This window comes from Tiliqua scincoides, chromosome 1 (assembly GCF_035046505.1).
Source record: "Tiliqua scincoides isolate rTilSci1 chromosome 1, rTilSci1.hap2, whole genome shotgun sequence".
Lineage (NCBI taxonomy): Eukaryota > Metazoa > Chordata > Lepidosauria > Squamata > Scincidae > Tiliqua > Tiliqua scincoides.
In genome coordinates, this window is record NC_089821.1 from 25,592,132 (window position 1) to 25,612,400 (window position 20,269).

Below are 20,269 nucleotides of genomic sequence, written 5' to 3' on the forward strand. Positions count from 1 at the left end.
GCTCCTGAAAATTCAAATAATGTATATCTAAAGTTTCGCATTCGTACCATTACTGTAGGCTGAGAAAAAAAATGTGGTGCATTACTTTCTGGGCGACCCTCATAGCAATCTGAGAGTCTAGTCCCACTGTTTTGATGGTCTGATGCAAAATACAGCAGATTCATATGTGACATACATGTTGGACCATCACACCTCATTCCCGTTTGAGCTTCCCATGAGTGCATCTCATATACAGATGAAATGATACAGATATTCCTCCTTGTCTCCTCAGAAGTATTTAAAACCAACTGTGAACGGAGGCATTTCTTTCACCCCCAAGTACATTATCTTTGAAACTACTTCCAAAGATCAAACCCGTCCCACGGTTCCTATAAAAGGTCACCCTTTGCAGTGTATCCTACAGAACAATGACATTTCAGGGATCAGGGAAAAGGTTAAAATATTCCTATAAATCTATTCTTGGGACTTTTAGTGTTTCCTAGGCTGAAGGAAATGTCAATTTTTTTTTCCTCAGGGCTGCCTGATCAAGTAATGGGTCTGATAAGCTTTATGTGATAAAAAAAAAAAGGAAGATGCACTTCACTCCCAACTCATGCAAATGGAATCTAATTTAATTTTAAAGCTCATTTATTTATTTAGATTTAATCCAAAACTCCCACATCAAAGCAAACAGGATAAGAAAACAACAACAACAAATACTATTGGGGGCTTTAATAAAACGAAATTGCGGCAAATCAAAACAAAACTCGGAGGAACAGCCTCTGCATAATGGTATAAATTATGGCCATGTATAGCACCCCAGCCCGTGAAATCCTTTTCTCGGAGAGGCCGACGCCAGCAAATGCCGAGGATTTAATTCAGTCGCTTAATGCTCCGTAAATCTGAGCTGGTGTTGAATTTTGAGATTTGGAACACGGTGGTTAGAATTACAGCAATGGGGTGGAGCAGCTTTTGAGGCGAAAGAAGTGCTCTGTTCCTTCACTCCGCTCCCAAGGGTCCTTTTCCAGGTCCTAAAATGAAATGAGTTTATGGTTCCCACTCACTTCTTAATTGGCACTAAATTACATTCATGCAGACGGCAAATGTTCTACACAGGGGACAGAAAGTGGTGGTGCAGAAGAGACAAGCCTTGTCAAAGTACCCTCACTTTGATTCCCTTCCCAACAGTGCAACATCAGACATCTACCCAAGTTTTGTTTATTATCCTGGCAGACTTTCGGTTGCTTGAGACCAGGCAGGTTCTCTCCCTCCTACTTGGTGATGTGCTTGCCTGAATTGCTGTTCACTTATTACAAACGTCTGTGTCTATTTCTTTCTCCAGCTAGGCAGGAGGCAGGCCGAAGAGGAGTCCTAGCTGCAAGCGTGGCCAACCTCTTTCTGCATCGGGGTTTGTATGGGGATTTCTGCAGTGCTCCAATGCTTCTGGTCTGGCTGCCACTCTGTATGAATGGAGTGTACCTCAGAATACAACCCGAACAGTCTTGCTGTCAGCTGAAGGCCTTAGGGCATGTCTTGGGATGCCCTTGCAATTCATGCTGGGTGCTGGTCAGGTCAGGAGCAATGTGAGAGCAATGTGTGACTCACACTCTGCCTTCAGCCCATTGCAGAAAAAAGAGGGGGAAGGTAGTTCTGAATATGTGCTGCTACAGTAGAGAAACAGAAAGCAATGGCTAGGTTCTATGACTATGCAAGATGTGTTTCTTTAGCAAAGCATGTCTGCACCCCAACTCAGTTTCTCTTGCCCAGTAGTATAGCTAGACGGGGTGCAAAGCACCTTGTTTTGCAGGGACTGACTTAGATGGAACAATGGTTTCAGCCAGTACAGTTTGGTTGGCAACCTTCAGTCTCGAAAGACTATGGTATAAGCCTACAGCACCCAGTATTCCCAGGCGGTCTCCCATCCAAGTACTAACCAGGCCTGACCCTGCTTAGCTTCCAAGATCAGAAGAGATTGGGCATGTGCAGGGTAACAGTTGCTGTTGCTGCCAAGTTTCTGAGAACTCTGGAGTGAAGCCCTGCACTGGGGCCCCTATGGTATCCCTCCAACTCTCAGCGGAACTAATGGTTCAGGGCTTGGTCTGACACTTTAATGGACCTCCTGATGCATATGGACCCCTTCCTGTCCAACCACTAATACCACCCCTTATCCAGCATAAGGCTCTGAGGGGGTTTTTGCCCTATCACAATGTTCTGTCCAGTTGCGGCGGATCCATGGGGGGCATGGGTGCCCCCCCAAACTGTCGCACCAATGAAAAGGGTGCCTGCTAGGCAAATGGCCACAGAGGTCAATAGATCTGGAGTCCAGGACTGGGTGGGAGCTCAGGTCTGCCTGCCCAGCAAACCTCAGCCATGGAGGCCAAGGTTCAACCTACCTTGTCCAGGAGTCCAGGTCTACCTAGCTGGTTGACCTTGGCTCTAAAGTAGTGCTCATTCCCCCCCCCCCCACAAACACTGGATCTGCCCCAGTTCTCCCTAAGGGACAAAGTGGATCTGATGGGGGGACCATATTTCTTTATTCATGCGTCTACCCTTATCTCTTAGACAGTAGAGAATGGGATCTACTTGTTCCACCTGAAATGGTGCAGGAATGAGAGGAGAGGAACTCTCCCACACCGATGTCTTACCTCCTCAGGCTACATGACTGTAAGCCCCTTTCTCCTAATCTGGCTCCAATCTTGGAAATCAGCCTGGCTGGTTGATGACTGAAGTGATAAAGCACTGACAAGTAAGGCAGGGAAAGGGTTCCACTTCCCTCGCATGTTCACCTTTATGGTGTGAAAAGTAAACCACCCTCCCCCTCAGTCCTGCTTTGTACGTGAATGGGGCAGACTAAGAACGAACAGACACAGATGCCCCTGTCACAACCAGCTGCACCCCCAAAAGGACAGGTTTGCAGTGACATCTACACTTCACATTTTAGGAAACCCAAAGGGAAGATAACAATGAACAAAGACACACCTATGGATCAGCAAGTCTGTCCTTTCGTGCCAAAGCAAACACTATCATCAGACAAAAGTGAGAGTGGAGACTGACAGCAACTGGGCACGTTTCAGGGCAGGCCATCTTCCAGGGTTTAATTCACAAAATGCCATCGTTGTCAGGCAGTCTCGCTTCCTTGAGAGCTGTGGTATTTACTTTTCATTCAGAGGGTTACATCTTCACCTTTTGACAGAGACGGGCTGAGCCGGGAGTAGTGGCTGAGCAGGATATCTGCTGAGTCAAAGTCTTCGGGAACTGAAAGAAGAAGGGAGAAAAAAAATCAATCTCTTCCTCCCCCTAACGAAGAAGTCCTAATCCTACCTGTATGTAATGTAAAGGATCTTTAGTCCTTACCATGCCACCTGGATTAAAGTGAGATTAATGGCAGGGGGGAAAGGTGAGACATGATGATTTCGAAGTGTGACAAAGACTTCTGCAGCACTCGAGCTCTGTGGTTCAGACCGAGAGGTTATTTGCCACAGTCAACTCTGACAATGAAAAGAAATCACCTGCTTACTCGCGGCTGCCTGACTTAAACCTTCATAATCAACAGCGACGTGAGAAATATGCACCTCGGCTCAATGAGCTGGGCAAGAGCTTACGGAGGAATCGGAAGAGCAACCCAATTGTCCCCTTTCATTCAGAGAAGCTCAAGTTTAAATGACACTTCAGAGAAGATGGCAGCTGGGAGGAGACGTCAATGAGCTGTGGAGGAGGCAGGCGTCCGATCAGCATGCAAAGGGAACAAGGAGAAAGCTGAGCTTGTGCCGCATTTGACACAGGGGGCTGAAAAGATGCACTGGGGGAGAGGTGATCTCGCTGCAGGCCATTCGCAAGGCAGCCAAAGAGGTTGAACCGGTTGGGAAAAACCTTGCCAGGTTGGGGCTCCTGAATTGAACACTGGTTGGCAACCTTCAGTCTCGAAAGACTATGGTATCGCGCTCTGAAAGGTGGTTCTGGAACAACGTCTAGTGTGGCTGAAAAGGCCGATTCGGGAGTGACAATCCCTTCCACACTGGGAGCAAGTGCAGTCTGTCCCTGGCCTGTCTCCCTGGCTATGGGCCTTCCTTCTTTGCCTCTTAGCCTCAGACTGTTGGCCAAGTGTCTCTTCAAACTGGGAAAGGCCATGTTGCACAGCCTGCCTCCAAGTGGGCCGCTCAGAGGCCAGGGTTTCCCACTTGTTGAGGTCCACTCCTAAGGCCTTCAGATCCCTCTTGCAGATGTCCTTGTATCGCAGCTGTGGTCTACCTGTAGGGCGCTTTCCTTGCACGAGTTCTCCATAGAGGAGATCCTTTGGGATCCGGCCATCATCCATTCTCACGACATGACCGAGCCAACGCAGGCGTCTCTGTTTCAGTAGTGCATACATGCTAGGGATTCCAGCACGTTCCAGGACTGTGTTGTTTGAAACTTTGTCCTGCCAGGTGATGGTACAGCACAACATAAGAAGAGCCCCACTGGATGGGGCCAAAGGCCCATCTAGTCCAGCATCCTGCATCTCATAGGGGTCCACCAGATGCTTCGGGGAGCTCACAAGATAACAAGAGACCTACATCCTGTTGTCACTCCCTTGCACCTGGCATTCTGGCAGGAGGTCTGGTCTAGAGGGTAGAGCCTCCGTTAGCCTGAAGATAACATCAGAAGGTCGCCAGTTCGAGGACACTGGCAGCTCCCTGAACAGCTGAGAATGGCGAGACCTTGAAGCAGCTGACAAGGCGAGCTGAGTGATTCCACCTGCTCTTGGTGTGAGCAAGAAGCGTCTTGGCTGCCCTCCATGTGAGAGATGGAGCTGCTTGTCAGCCTGCGTGGGAGACAACTGGAGGCCAGGAGTGAGATCAGACCAGGAAGATCCATTCTGAAATGTTGTTGGTTCTTGAAAGAGAGAACCTCTATGATTGTAAAAATCCCCTTGAGGGATTTAAAAACGCCTGCCTATGTAAACTGCCTTGAATAAAGTCAGAGGAGTAATCCGATGACCAGAAAGGTGGTATATAAATACCTAGTTGTTAATAATAATAATAATAATAATAATAATAATAATAATAATAATAATAATAAATATTCTGAGGTGGCCTTTTTCTAAAACAGCAGGTACCATCACAAACTCTCAAGAGACTTTTCAAAGTGAGGCCATTTTGTCCTTTTGTGAGCTAGCTTATTTGCAAACCTTGAGAAAATTGTCTTGGCCAGCAACTCCTGGTATTGATTTTGTGCTCTGGAAATTCAGTTAGAATTCATGACACTATTCACTGTATCATTTCAGTACAATTTCAGTACCATTCACTGTACCATTTCAGTTTTCCCTTTTCACTATTACCATTTTCACTATGTACCATTTTCACTATTCACTGTGCCAAATCAGTAAGAATTCACAACTAAAGGCTGTTTATCTTCTCCTGAGAAACAAGTGAATGGGATGATGGTAGACAGAGGATTGGCTCCCATTTTGTATCTCAAGAGATGGGGGCTAAGCAGATGATCCCCTTTTTCCTGGCCCTTCCCCACAGGAGAAGCTAAGAGTAAAGTCAGAATGGGCGAGCTAAATGTCTTGTGTACTCTTCTGCAGGGAAGAGCAGAGTGGAAAAATAGGTGTTCCTATCCTGTTCTGGCTTAGTTCTCACCAGTGGTGTAGCTAAGGGGGTGCAGAGGGTAGCAGCTGCACCGGGCATCAAGCTTTAGGGAGGCAACAAGCTGAACTTGACACTAGTGGCCAAAATTGTGAAAATCTTGGTAGGTATAAATAATACCATCATGTTATATATCATAGGAGAGGTAGTTTAATGCAGAATGCAGTTAAACAAACCACATTGGAATGTCTGTATTCTAACAAAAGTTATGGCCAATTAACCAGAAGATGAAAACACAACTGTCTTGTGGAACAAAAAGTGGATTTGCTTAATTCCAAACTGACATATGAGTCTGGTTGTTCTGACTGCCAATGAGATGTTATTATGATACATCATGGAACCAATAACTTTTTTATTTACTTAATTACATTTGATTTTATTATGCCAGGGGGCTACAAAATCTTCTTTGATCCTGGGTAGCAGATAGATGCCTTAGCTATGCCACTGACTGTAGGGAGGCAGCAGCGCAAGTGGGTGGTGAGCTGCTGGGAAGAGGGTGTGGGTTCCTCTCAATTTTCACTTTTTAAAAAGCCTGGGCATGAAGTCACTTCCGGTTGTGACATCACTTCTGGGGCAACATTTTGAGCTTGGCACTGGGCTACACGATCATTAGCTATGCCACTGGTTCTCACTGAAGTGATAAATCTGTGCTTGGCTGTGCAGACTGCAGGCTGGAGTTCACCTGAAATACCCTGCCCAACACCCAGGAGAATAACTGCCAGCCAGCATAGACAATACTAAGCCAGTTAGGCCAATGGTGAAAAGGCAGTTTCCTATGTCATATATATAATGGTCCTTTGTACAATGGAATTCCCTGCGCATAGAAAACTAGCATGTTCAGGATACAATCAGGTCAAAAGCCTTCTCCTTCTCATTCCAGCTTTATATGTGGAGGGAATTTGTTCTATGGAGGAGTACTCAGTAATGAGAGCCCTCACTTGCAATCCGAAATGGTACAGCCCAGAAATGGGTTCAAAGTGGTTGGTTCAGGAGCTAAGAACAACCCTTGCAGCTTTCAGTATGACATGGTTGGGAGCAGTCAGTGCAGTGGCAATCTGGAGAGGGCAGTGGACAGACCCGCTGGGCACTCATCAGTTCACCATCCACCAATCAGGTTGCATGCAGGTGATCTGTAAACACCAAAAGGGCAGGGAGATGTGATTTGGAGCCATGGCAGCTCCTCACCCCCACTTCTTCCTCCAGCAGTGAGGAAGGAGGAGGCTGCCGCTGCCAATATGATCCTCTGCTGACTTGTTCCCAGCAAGATGGAAGAGAATTGGAGTGCTCAGTGCAGTGGCAATCTGGAGAGGGCAGTGGACAGACCCGCTGGGCACTCATCTGTCCACCATCCACCTAAACAGTTCAGGTGGCTTCATGAATGGGATAGTGTTAGGCAGAACATGTGATTTACATACAGAAGGTCCAAGGTTCTACCTCTGGCACATTCAGATAGGCCTGGAAAAATATTCCTGTTTGAAAACCGTGGAGAAGCACTACGAGTCTGTGTAGATAAGAATTCAGATTAGCTGGATCAAGGGTTAGATTTGAAGTAAGGCAGCTCCGTGTGTTTGTGTGCTCAGTAGTTACTAAAACAGGATGAAGACTCTTAAACAGATATTGGTAAAAAAAAAAAAAAAAAAGGACTGATGATACAGACATGGGAAAGGCAGCCTGTGACCAAATAGGTCACTCTTTGGCTCAAGAGTTTGCCAAACCAAAGGGCATCAAACACAATACCATCAAATTCAAAGGGGTGATAAAGACCTGAAAAATAAAGTGGCCGTTCTCAACGAACATTCAAAAAATGTGAAGCTCCACTCGGTATATCCAAGGAAGACTTGGAGGAAGTTTTCTACACATGCCTTTCAGCAAAGGAATAAAATGAGGTTTCAGAATGGAAGAAAGGACTATTGAAGTGGTGAACTCCAGAGACAGGTGGGAAGAATTTACAGATAAAGCAGTAATAGGAGATTCTGGGCACTCTACTTCTGAGCAGGAAGTAGAAAGCAACAGTCCAAATGGGGTCAGCGATGTTTTCTGCTTGGTGGATAATGTTTCGGTTTGATGATAATGGTGTAAGATAGAAAAGCATCTTACAATACAGGGCAGCAGCAGTTTAACAAACAGCCGAAGAGGGAAGATAGCCGAAGCTGTTGCACAGACTACCAAATTACATGCATCGGGGCTGGTAACACAAAGTGAGCATCTCAGCCGGAAAAGGCTAGGTCGAGCAGAGAAAGCTGGTAGCTCTTGTAGACAACATATGCAGAATCTTGGGAAGGGTTTATAAAGAGAGGAGAAAAAGAAATCCATAACTGTTATTTTAAGACCTGAAGGACTTTAGAAAGGAACATTCTTAGGCAGGCTACCTAAGTGCATTCCTACAATGAAGGTGAAGAAGTTTGGAATGTACATGATAGGAAATGTGACTGTAGAAGTGGACCAGATATTCCACGAGAGACACTGTACATCCAGTGAAAACTTGGCGGGGGGTATCAGAGTGAAATATGGCGAGTCTCTATGGGTGCTTTATAGGGAAACGAGACTCATCACTCAAGAACCGGAGTTCAGTCACTGAAGATGAATTGTCAAGGAAGGGAACAATTTGTCTGGAGATTAATGATGAATTGTCATACGAGCTAAAAGTTAAAGGCACATTTACTGTTTTTGAGTCTTCTGTGCCAGGTTCTGGATTTTCTTTATCATGTCAAAGGCAGCCAAAAGAAGGCAGATCAGAAGCTGTGCACCTCTCTCAGAGCAAAAAAAAAACAAACCCATGTTGCCTAACGCGCACCATTAGAAGTGATGCGCTTGGAGGTTTTTGCCCTGAATAGAAGCTGTGGGAGATTTGGATCCAGATTGGGATCATGGCCTGGAGGAAGAGCACTTTAACCATTTGCCCTGGCACACTGGGCCTGTGGTGGGGAAAGGGGCTAAAAAACTCCCTCCCCCATGCAGCAAAGTTCCCTGGGAGTGGGCGGAAGTAAGCATGTCAGGTTTAATGCCATGCCTAACGCAATGTGCAATTTGGCCTTTTCAGTGCAGATTGCTCAGAATTATTGGTGTTAGTAGCTCTCCAAGAAGTGATAATGCTCATTTTTGACATGGGGCGTTATGGCTTGCAACTGCTTCTTTTGCTCAGATTTTAATCTGTGGTGGTGAAGAACCCCAACCTATTCTCTTATTTGTTTATACATACATACATACATACATACATACATACATACAAATATTTACAGACTGTAGCCTTTCTATTCCACCAGGAAGGTTCTGTGTGGTTCACAATCACACAACAACACAAAACCACTTGTAGAAACAAACACTGAACCTCCTACTGCGGTTTGGTGAGCTACATTACTGGTCTTACTGCCAGGCAGCGGGTGTCCAGGAATTCTACGAGTACCACTACACACCACCTCAAGTACTACTGGTGGTACCCATAACACTGATTGAGAAACACTGACCTATAGTGAATGTCTCTGCTGTTTAATCTCAAGAAAACTTTGCTTGTTCTTGAATGATACGCAGAGTTGATCTGCTCATGCACCAGCACTTACGGGGGAAAGTGAATTATTCCATTTCTTTCTTGGCAGTCCATTTGTGTGCATATGCACTTCCCAGGGCAAATCAACATTCATAAAGCAGAGCCAGGAGCGAACTGCCCCACAACAAAAATAGGTAACTGCACCCTGGCTTTCACTACCTGGCTTTCCTGTCTCACTTTAAGATAGCTCATCTTTTTACCAACTTAATTTGGGCAAACGCTGCTAATGGCAAATTTGCCTGGGTGATGCTGATTCCTGAATGAATTCATTCAGGAACCATCAGGTTAGAAGCACAGGCACTGTTTGGCTCTTCCTACAAAAATGACACTGTGTCACTGGGGACACTCTCTCAGTGTGCAAACAGTGTGCAAACAGTGTAATGGAAGATCAGAGGATCATCAGGTGGATGATGTGGTGTTGACAGAGATTCCATGTTTTGACAGCTGGTTGACAGCTCTGAGAAGGGCAAGGCTGGCTCCACAGCTGTAATCAATCAAGGCCAATAGGACTCTGATGGACACCTGAGCTTCATTTGACCTTGATGAGACTTTGAATGGACATGGGCTGAAGAGATGGCTCAGCTGAGCCTAATTTGGACTTAACAAGGGGCTAACAAGGTAGCTCACAGCTGAGCTGCATTTTGGATTATGAGACATCCAAGGATAAAAGGCAGCTTCAGAAGGACCAAAGGCTACCCTGACCCAGAGGGAGACAATACCTGACCCAGAGGAGAGCTGACCTGACCTGGCTTACCTGGACTCTGACCTTGGACTGTGACCCGGCATATTGACTTTGGACTGTGAGTTGGCAATCTGCATTTATTGGACTGGGACCTGACTCTGACTTTTGCTTGCTGCACCTGTGAGTTTAACAAGGGAAACTAATCAGCCTTAAGTGGGCACAAAGCCCAGTGGGGAGGAGCTGTGGCACAACACACTCAGACACTGTGGCCCCATTGCCTCTCTCTGTCTTTGCAAAAATAACTTAGATGGACAAAAGCTTTTTATCTAAAGTCAGATCTCCATGAAGAGAGCAAATATGTTCCTCTTGACACTGCTTCTGACTTCCTCCACAGTGGCCTGACTTCCTGCTCTTTAAGTGCACCTCAGTCTCAGACAGACTGTGGTAGCAGGGACTGGTTCCTTTGGTTATTTCTCTCAACTGTGTGTGTGTGTGTTCGGGGAGCTATTAGAAGAATACATTGCAACCCCACCATCTCCTTGCCACAGTTCACTGTGATCAGAATTGCTGAACTGCCATTATTTATTAAATAATATTATATGTATCAATAGTAATGAGGTAAGTACCAATAGTAATAATAAGTAACAATAGTAATAAGTACCAATATTATAAGTACCAATAGTAATGCACATACATGATTAAGATAAGACATAGGCTGTGCCCTCTGATTTATAATCTAAAAGGCAGGTGAAGGGAAATTTGGCAGAACCAGTGCAAATGGTGAGTTTTAATGCCAATTGGTATTTACATCCTGTTGGGCTGGGCTTCCTCTTACCAGGGTGTATGCAGCAAATAATAATAACTCTTAATCTTCTGGCAGACCACAGAAGTCAGTTTGTTCTTCCCTTCATCTCTGTAGACACAAGGAGTAGGCTACAGCAAGTATTTATATGATGTACATCACTTAATGATAACACTAAAATATAAACAGTCATTCCATCCATGTGACTGACCGCACATAGAGGATAGTATAAAAGAGGATAAAATCGATCATATTCATCACGACTTGGATGCCACATTGACAATGTCTGACGATGTCCCCTTGGCAATTGCTTGTCCTGTGTTGTGGGATTCTTTTCAGTTTGTACAGCCTGAGGATGTGGACAGACTCCTTTGGAGTGTGAGGCCATCTGCCTGCCTATTTGACCCTTGCCCAGCTTGGCTGATAAGAGCTGCCCAGGGTGGACTGGCTGAGTGGACGGGGAGGGTGGTCAACTCTTCTTTGATGGAGGGGACGTTGCCACTCACTTTGAAACAGGCGGTGGTTCGCCCCCTCCTGAAGAAGCCCTCCCTGGACTCCACTGTGTTAGACAACTACCGGCCAGTCTCCAACATCCTATTTCTGGGCAAGGTAATTGAGCGGGTGGTGTCGTCCCAACTCCAGAGGGTCTTGGATGAAGTGGATTATCTGGATCCTTTTCAATCTGGTTTCAGGCCAGGCCTTGGGACAGAAACTGCCTTGGTCGCCTTGGTGGATGACCTACGCTGGGGACTGGACAGGGGGAGTGTATCACTGTTGGTCCTGCTGGACCTCTCAGCAGCTTTCGATACCATCGACCATGGTATCCTTCTGGGCCAATTGGCTGAGTTGGGAGTTGGAGGCACTGTTTTGCGGTGGTTCCGCTCCTACTTGGAGGTTCGGTCCCAGATGGTTGTGCTGGGGGATGTCTGTTTGACACCCTGGCCCTTGAGGTGCGGGGTGCTGCAGGGTTCAATTCTGTCCCCCATGTTATTTAACATCTACATGAAACTGCTGGGAGAGGTCATCCGGGGGTTTGGAGTGGGGTGTCATCAATATACTGATGACACCCAGCTCTATCTCTCCTTTCCTCCAGACTCCAGGGTGGCGGTTGAGGGCCTGGAGCGCTGTCTGGAAGCAGTGAGGATGTGGATGGGGGCTAACAAGCTGAAATTAAATCCAGCTAAGACAGAGGCTGTCCTGGTTCGGAAATCCTCGATGCAGGTGCTGGACTATCGGCTTGCGCTGAATGGGGTTGCACTCCCCCTGAAGGAGCATGTCCACAGCTTGGGGGTCCACCTGGACTCGCAGCTGCTCCTGGATTCCCAGGTGGCGGCTGTGGCTAGGGGGGCCTTTGCTCAGCTTCGGCTGGTGCGCCAGCTGCGGCCGTACTTGGATCGTGCAGACCTGGCCATGGTGATCCATGCCACGGTGACATCGAGGTTAGATTATTGTAATGCGCTCTATGTGGGGCTGCCCCTGAAGACGGTTCGGAAACTGCAATTAGTGCAGAATGCAGCAGCCCGTGTGGTTACTGGGGGTAGGCGGTTTGACTCTGTCAGCCCGCTGCTCCAGGGGCTACATTGGCTGCCCATTCGTTTCCGGGCCCAATTCAAGGTGCTGGTTTTGACCTTTAAAGCCCTATACTGCTCTGGGCCAGGGTATCTTAGAGAACACCTACTTCTGTACAATCTGGCTCGTCCTCTTAGGTAATCAGAGAAGGCCTTTTTACATGTGCCGCCGCCTAAGGAGGTACGTGGGACGGCGGCAAGAAATAGGGCCTTCTCTGTAGTGGCACCAACATTATGGAACTCCCTTCCCCTTGACTTAAGAATGGCTCCCTCTCTTGAGATTTTTCGGCGAGGCCTGAAGACCCTTTTATTTAAACAAGCCTTCTGAGTTCATGGCCTTTTTAACATCTTTTTAACATCTTTTTTACATCTTTTAGTGTTTTTTACAGGCCTGATTTCTTTATGATCTGTTGCTTTACGCTCCTTCTACCTGACTTTTTATCTGACTACTGTTTTTATGATATCTGTTAATATGTTAATGCTTTTATCTGTTTTTTAAATTATGTTTTAATCTGTTTTTAACTTGTTGTAAGCCACCTTGGATCCCTTTGGGGAGAAAGGCGGGGTATAAATAAAGTTATTATTATTATTATTAGTAGTAGTAGTAGTAGTAGTACAGCATGAAGTTGAGGACAAAAGGACTAAGGAATAAGTCCTGCTAGTTTTTCTTGTGTGAAGTCTTGTCTTCAGAAAAGGAATGTATGTTTTTAAAAAGGCAGAAGAATATTGATTTGTATGAACTTGTGTGAGTGCACGTGAGAGACAGAAATGTGTGGTGTATGTACTTAGAAGTACTTAAATTGTGGTGGATAGCAATCAATCCAAAGGAGAACATGTATATCCCAAATTCAGTGGTTCTTCTGTTAAAGAAGAGATTAAGAAAGTTGGCAGTCATGTGAAGCACCACTCTTGGAGCCCAATCTCATGCATGTCTACTCAAAAGACAGTCGCATTACAATCAATGGGGTTTACTTTCAGGTAGGTGTGGATAGGATTGCAATCACAGTCATACAACTACACAGAAACTGAAGACAACCAGCAACAGATCTTGATCTGAAACGCACGCCTCATTAAAATCAGATGCTGTGTGGAGCAGATTTTTCCTGGGGAAAGATATTTTTCCCTAAGAAAGGAATCTATCCACTGGGTAGACTTGTCCAGAAGCTAGAAGTAGAGCTGTTTTGACCTGTTATAATAAGTTGAGGGTCAATAACAAATTAATGGGATCAGTGGCCCCATTAATCTTCCTATGATGAACACCAGCTCAAACAAGCCTTCTCCCTGAGTTTCTTGAAGACATTTTATACTGGCAGCAAATTTGCCTTATAGAACCTGGAATCATATAAAAATGATTTAAAGGTATTGAATTGGAGACATTCTCTTAAAAACACTGCGGATGGTAAATTGGCACAGTAAATTAATGCACTTAACCTTCCATCCCAGAAGAATTAAGCGAGGTCACCACCGAAGCACATTTGGGGATGTCTATGGAGGTGGTTAGTTCATTCCCATTGCAAAGGTAATGGGATATACAGGCACATAGTGTCAAGGTTACAAGTGCATGAATGACAGTTGACTTAAAAAATGCATTAGGCTGCAATCCTATCCATACTTACGTGGGAGTGAGCCCCATTGGCTATAATGGGACTTACTTCGGAGCAGATGTGCACAGGATGGGCCTCTTATGTCCTTAAGAAAATATACCTTCTCGCCAGGTGTACAGGAACAAAGAGTTAAATTATAGAAACATTGATCAAGAGGATATGTGCACATGCCTTCACATGATCCCTGTTTTCAAGTGGATTAGGCCTGTGTGAGAGAGAGAGAGATGCAAAGAAACAGTCAACAATATCTGGAGCTCCAATATCCTCCAACATTTGAAAAACAGCAACAACATTCCATCCTAACTCACAACGCTTGTCCTCAAACATCAGATCTGTTGGCCATTTGAAGGTCTTGTAGATCAAGACGATCTTGATCTTCATGTGGTTATCTTTATCTTCATGTGGTTTTCTTGGGAATTATTTCTTGGGAATTATTTCTTGGGAATTTCTAGGGAATTTTAACTGTAGTCTAGAAAATGTTATCATGCTCTTTCATTTGAAAAGAAGAAATTTGGTTCTCAGCATTCATAGTTACAGGAAAACCCTCAGGTATCTGAGGTAGAGCCCAGAGGCTCAGAAACTTAAAAAGAAACTAAAAAGTTCAAAGTTCTATATTAAAAACAAAAAATAAGGAAATCTCAAGATTAAGTTGATCATGTCTTTATAGCACCTGACTCACCTTTTTATTTTTTATTTTTTGGAACATCTGAGATGGAACATGCTTTCTCATATATTGCTATATCTCCTAACAAATCCTCAAAGAGAATCTCCACATTCTGTGTCAGGAAGCCAAAAACTCATTTTCCATCAGACACAAAACAAATGCTCAAGGGAATTGAAAAATATTTTCCAGAGCTGGTCATATGCACATCCAGTAGAGACACACATGACAATCTGACTGGAATTCTATCTACCAGAGAAATTGCACACCACATTAAACAGTCATGCTAGATTTCGGTGGGGGGGGGGGGGAGCTTTAATAATGTACACAACAAATAGCTCAGTCTTCATTAGTTTAGGCTACATAGTGGAAGCTTGGCTGCCAATCAGTTTTGCCTTGACACTTCAATACTGTGCATATTTCACTGTAGACTTGCTTTGCTACCGAATCCAACCAAGAAACTTGAGCTCTTGTGCATCCACTGAAACAACTCTCCATTAAAAAACATTTCAGGCAAGAAGGGTGAAAAGATGCTACTAGAGAAGGTTATAATTACACACATACACACGCCTGCTTTTTCCACAACTCGACGATGGCCTTTTCTCGTGCTGAGCTCAAATGAGATTTGAATAAGTTTTTGCTGTGAATTTCCATTTCCCATTAAAGATATTGTTGACTCACTGTGCTTCACCAGTGAAATTGCTTAAAATGGCATGAAATTGAAGTCCTCACAAAATGAGTGCAACCTGACAGGTCTGATAATGCAAGTATTGATACCGAGACTCGACAAGATTAAATTCTGCTGTTTAGAATGAAACAGTTCATAATTAGGGCTGCAAGTTTCTTTATAAGAAACTTAAAGTGGTCTCCAACCGAAGGCATTTAAAAGATCACCAAATGTGATCAGTACTTCGAAGCGCAGAATAAAGATTTTATCTTGGAGCAGGGAGCTTTCATTTAATAAATGCATCTCCTGGTAAAGGAGTAAACCTATTAATATGGGATAATTCCCTTGCTTATCTGTAGCTGTTGAGCAGCAGCACAACCTGGATTTTTGAAAAAGGATTGAGCGATTCAAAGAGCGCCATGAGTCACATCAAATCAACCTGTGTTGTGTAGCAGAAATATTGCTTTACGATATATCATACAGGCCAAACAAATCCATTAAGAAAACAATACATCAATATCGTATATAAAATTGCCATGTCAGTTATATTCATCATCACTGAAGCCTATCAGCTCAGGATTTGCAAAAAGGTGACTTGAAGACTTTTCAGTATCTCTAAGCAAATAGGCAAGTTCAGACTTTGCGGGCCGGCCAGCCATTTTGGTCAGATGCGTATTCAAAAGTGCCTCTCTTGCATTCTGTACCAGTAGAACAACATGAAAATCTCCCTGCGTTCCCAACAATTGCCATTAAGACATGGCAACTAGAGTACTGTGGGACCAAGGGATTCTTTCCAGCAGCTCACATCCCTGAACTGCTTCAATAATGATGGTGCACAACCACTCAAATCTACTGATCATGGCTGGTTTTGCAACATCTATTATGTGGGTAATAGCAAAAGTAATGCTTAGCAACTAGAGTATCTGCAGAAAAGCCAGTTGAAGAAAAAAAGATTGGGGGGGGGGGGAGAGAAGTTATATTATTACACCAACTGAGATAGAATTTAATTGCTCAGTAATATCCAGGCCTATTATTGAGTTATGAGTAAGTCTCATAACTCAATAATAAAATAGAACTCTCTTAAACTAATACCTGCTCATGTAATTAACGTATTAGAAAGGAAAAAAGAATCAACACAGCCAAGATTATGCATTTGAAAGAACTCCACTGAGTTCCTTTCATTTAAATTTCAAAGCGGATGTCAATGTTGTTTCATATCTACAAAGACAATTATTTCGCACGCTGTCAGGTTACTCATAGACATCATAAATACATCAGGATCTACCAGGATACAGATTTCAAAGTACATTGCTATTCTACAATCTTTGTTCTGTAGTAAGCGGATGGATTGCATTCCCTAGCCTGCCTATTCACTTATTAAAACTTTTCTTTTAACCTTTCCAGATGAAATTGTTGAATATGCAAAACAGACTCTTCATGTAATCCTGCAAAGGTTACTTTGGTTTGATCTCGAGAAATGTAGGCTGTCTCCAAGTTGACTTGTTTTTGTATGGATGGAACATGATATTCTTGCTACACACATATTATCATGGCTTTGGAGCTTATATACCTCAGGGACTGCTTCTCTTCCCATATCATACTGAAATTCTTAAATTATCCCAAGAGAGTCTTCTAGTCATTGCCAGTCATGCACCAAGGCAGGGGCACAGGACACACAAAGGAATTCTCAGTAACTGCTCCAAATTCAGAGAAATCCTTTCCTGGGAGTTCACTAGATTCCAGATCTGGAAATTTTCCTGATACAGAAGTTAAGTCTTGTGAATTTGGCTGGCATCTGCTCACTAGGCAAAGTGACTTTATATGCATGCTAATTTCAAGTTAATATTTTAGGTCTGCATCTGTTTTTAATATGAATATAGGTTCTACATATTCAGAATACAGTTGAATTTGAATTGAAATAAAAGAAGACAGACCCAAACTAGAGCCGTCAGCTTATTAAAAATTCTTAATAATGATCTCACTTGTAAAATATTTTTTTATCTTCTTCAAACATTTACACCTTACCTTTCCACTTCATCTGAAAAACCCAAGGCAGCTTACATCAAGAATTTTAAAAACAACCTAAGGGTCAAACTCAACATGCATGCGGATATGTGCTATCTATGGATTCTTATTTGTTAAAAAATTTCATGCAGAGGGAAAGGGGGGGGGGGGAGAGAAAGACCCCAGTCAGAACTGTGAGAAGGCAAAGGTTTGCTTTTCTTCCTGAGCCATTCTGAAGTCAAAAATCAACACACACACACACACACAGACACACAACCTGAACTGGCAATTTTCACAAATCTCTGCTTCAGAAAGGGAATTTTTGGCTACAACATGGTAAGGAAGGAGTGTACATCCCTCTCCCTGGTCCTGGTCATATCCCAGTCCCAATGGGGATCACATCCCCTTGCGGCAGACCCTTCAAGAATCCTGGTTGTTTTCAAAACAAACAGTTAAGTTGCTCTTGATTAATCATGCTAACAGTCAATTAAAACGTGTTGCTTAAAACAAACAAAACAAAACCCCAAACTGGAAGCTATTACATACCCTTAGAACAGTGATTTTCAGCCAGTGTGCTGTGGTACATTGTTGAGCCATGAATGGCACACAAGTGTGCCGTGGGAGTTTTGGAGCAGGTTAATTTATTAGTAGGGCCATTGGGGATGTGAGCCGCCTGCTGACAAAGTGGTGTGCCTTATCAATTGTTAAAAAAAAAACTGATGGTGTGCCCTGAAAATTTCAGTACCTTGTCTGTGTGCCATGAAATTAAGAAAGAAAAAAAAAAAGGTTGAATATTGCTCTCTTAAATGTCACTGCTGATCATGATCTTCCTAAAGTTTTCAGTTTCGGTTAAGTTGAAAATAAATATTCATATCTGTATGCCACCTTTCAGTCAGCCCCCCCCCCCCGGTTGGGCCAATTCACATTGGTGGGAAGATGCCAATGAGTTCAGCTACAACTAAAAAGATTGAAACATATGAACAGTCTTAGGTCTGACAATAAAACAGTCAATTCAAAGTAGTGTTCATCCGGGAATAAAGTAATGTTCATCGAGTAGTAAAGACCTGTTGAAACAGAATAGTCCTTACTGTACTTCTAAAAACCAGCAGGGAAGGGCCAGGTGGGCATCTTGAGGGAAGGGAATTCCAAAACCTGGGTGCCACAACTGGGAAGGCTCTGTCCCCCATACCCCCTAGCTTCACCTTAGTGCAGTGGTTCTTGAACTTTTCCAGCTTGCACCTCCCCTGATCCTTGTAGCCATTGGCCACAGCTCCCCATTACAACACCTCACCTCAGTTACCCCCAAAATGGGGATGAAGGTGTTATAATTATACACTAGAAACAAAAAAAAAAAGCTGCCAGCACTCTGAGGCTGCAATCCTAACCACACTTACCTGAGAGTAAGCCCCAGTGAACAAAATAGGACTTACTTCTGGGTAGACCTGGTTAGGACTGTGCCTTGAGTTTGTTAGCAGCACACCTGGAGGGTTTTGGAAAGGGAGGGGGGAAGTGATGAATTTGCTGGGGGAAGGGAAGACTTTGTTTTGTGTGTATCTGCTAATTGCAAACTGATGCAAACTGAGACCCAGAGACTGTTTGGCTGCAATCCTAACCTCACTTTCCTGGGAGTAAGTCCCATTGAACACAATAGGAATTACTTCTGAGTAGACATAGCTAGGATTGTGCCTTTTGTCTTACAATAGCAACCAACAGAGTACCCCCCCCACACACACACAAAAGGAGGATGGCTGAAAAGGAATGGGTATTTTTATTTTTAATCAATTTTTGGAGAAAAAGCCATCAAGAGTGGCTTTTTTCCTTTTTGAAGGGGGAGGAAAAAGAGAAAGGTGAAGATCCTTGGTTAAACTGACACAGACTGCAAGTCTATGTAGGTCTACTCAGAAGTAAGTCCCATTTGAGTCAGTGGGGCTTACTCCCAGGAAAGTGTGGAAAGGATTGCAGCCACAAAGTAGATGGGGGCTGCTCACACACATACACCCCTACATGCAGATGCCACCCTGCCCCCCCCATTTGAGTCAGTGGGGCTTATTCCCAGGAAAGTGTGGAAAGGATTGCAGCCACACCGAGCAAGATTACAAAAGCAAAAGTAGATGGGGGCTGCTCACACACATACACCCCAACATGCAGATGCCACCCCCGTTCCCCCCCAGGCAAGATGGAGGAATGCAGGCTGGGGCATTTGGACACCCCCCCCCAAGAGCAGGCTGGCTCCCTCCTTCCCAAGTCGTGGAAAGAGCTCTCTCTAGGTCAGCTTCCCTCCCAGTTTGAAGCCTGCCAGGAGCACACCCTGAGCTGATGAGATGCAGCACCTCCGCTGCTGCCCAGCCAGACTTCTCTCCCACCTCCCCCCACCATGTTTCACAGCCCTCCCCACCTCACACTGTCCCACCCACCTCAAGGAAAAGCAGCAAGTAGGGAAGCACCATGTGTAGCTGAGCAGCGCAGTGCAGCTATGGCCACCTCTTTCCCCAGATGCCTCACAATGCCCCTGTTGGCTAGCCACACCTCCCTAGGGAGGCAGGACACACAGATTGAATACCTCAGCCTTAGTGGGATGCATAGGGGAGCCTTCGCGGAACACCTCAGTGAGTGAGCAGAATCACAGGAGAAAAGATGCATCTTGGGCACAAACTATATATATATATATATGTATTGGCAACCTTCAGTCTCGAAAGACTATGGTATCGCGCTCTGAAAGGTGGTTCTGGCACAGCGTCTAGTGTGGCTGAAAAGGCCAATCCGGGAGTGACAATCCCTTCCACACCGGGAGCAAGTGCAGTCTGTCCCTGGCCTGTCTCCCTGGCTATGGGCCTTCCTTCTTTGCCTCTTTGCCTCAGACTGTTGGCAAAGTGTCTCTTCAAACTGGGAAAGGCCATGCTGCACAGCCTGCCTCCAAGCGGGCCGCTCAGAGGCCAGGGTTTCCCACTTGTTGAGGTCCATCCCTAAGGCCTTCAGATCCCTCTTGCAGATGTCCTTGTATCGCAGCTGTGGTCTACCTGTAGGGCGCTTTCCTTGCACGAGTTCTCCATAGAGGAGATCCTTTGGGATCCGGCCATCATCCATTCTCATGACATGACCAAGCCAACGCAGGCGTCTCTGTTTTAGCAGTG

At 44.8% G+C, this 20,269-nt stretch overlaps 1 protein-coding gene and 1 pseudogene across 1 annotated transcript in view; both read right to left on the bottom strand.

Annotated features, from left to right (window-relative positions):
• LOC136654163 (transmembrane protein 263-like) overlaps window positions 1-14,187 on the bottom strand; it is an 85,383-nt gene extending 71,196 nt beyond the window's left edge. Inside the window, exons 1-2 of the mRNA XM_066631108.1 lie at window positions 14,115-14,187; window positions 3,163-3,234 (exon numbers count right to left, since the gene is read on the bottom strand). Coding sequence (XP_066487205.1) covers window positions 3,163-3,234; window positions 14,115-14,187 — 145 coding nt within the window. The remainder of the gene's footprint in view (window positions 1-3,162; window positions 3,235-14,114) is intronic.
• On the bottom strand, window positions 1,865-1,984 carry LOC136638429 (5S ribosomal RNA; annotated as a pseudogene).
• Window positions 14,188-20,269: the final 6,082 nt, after the last annotated feature.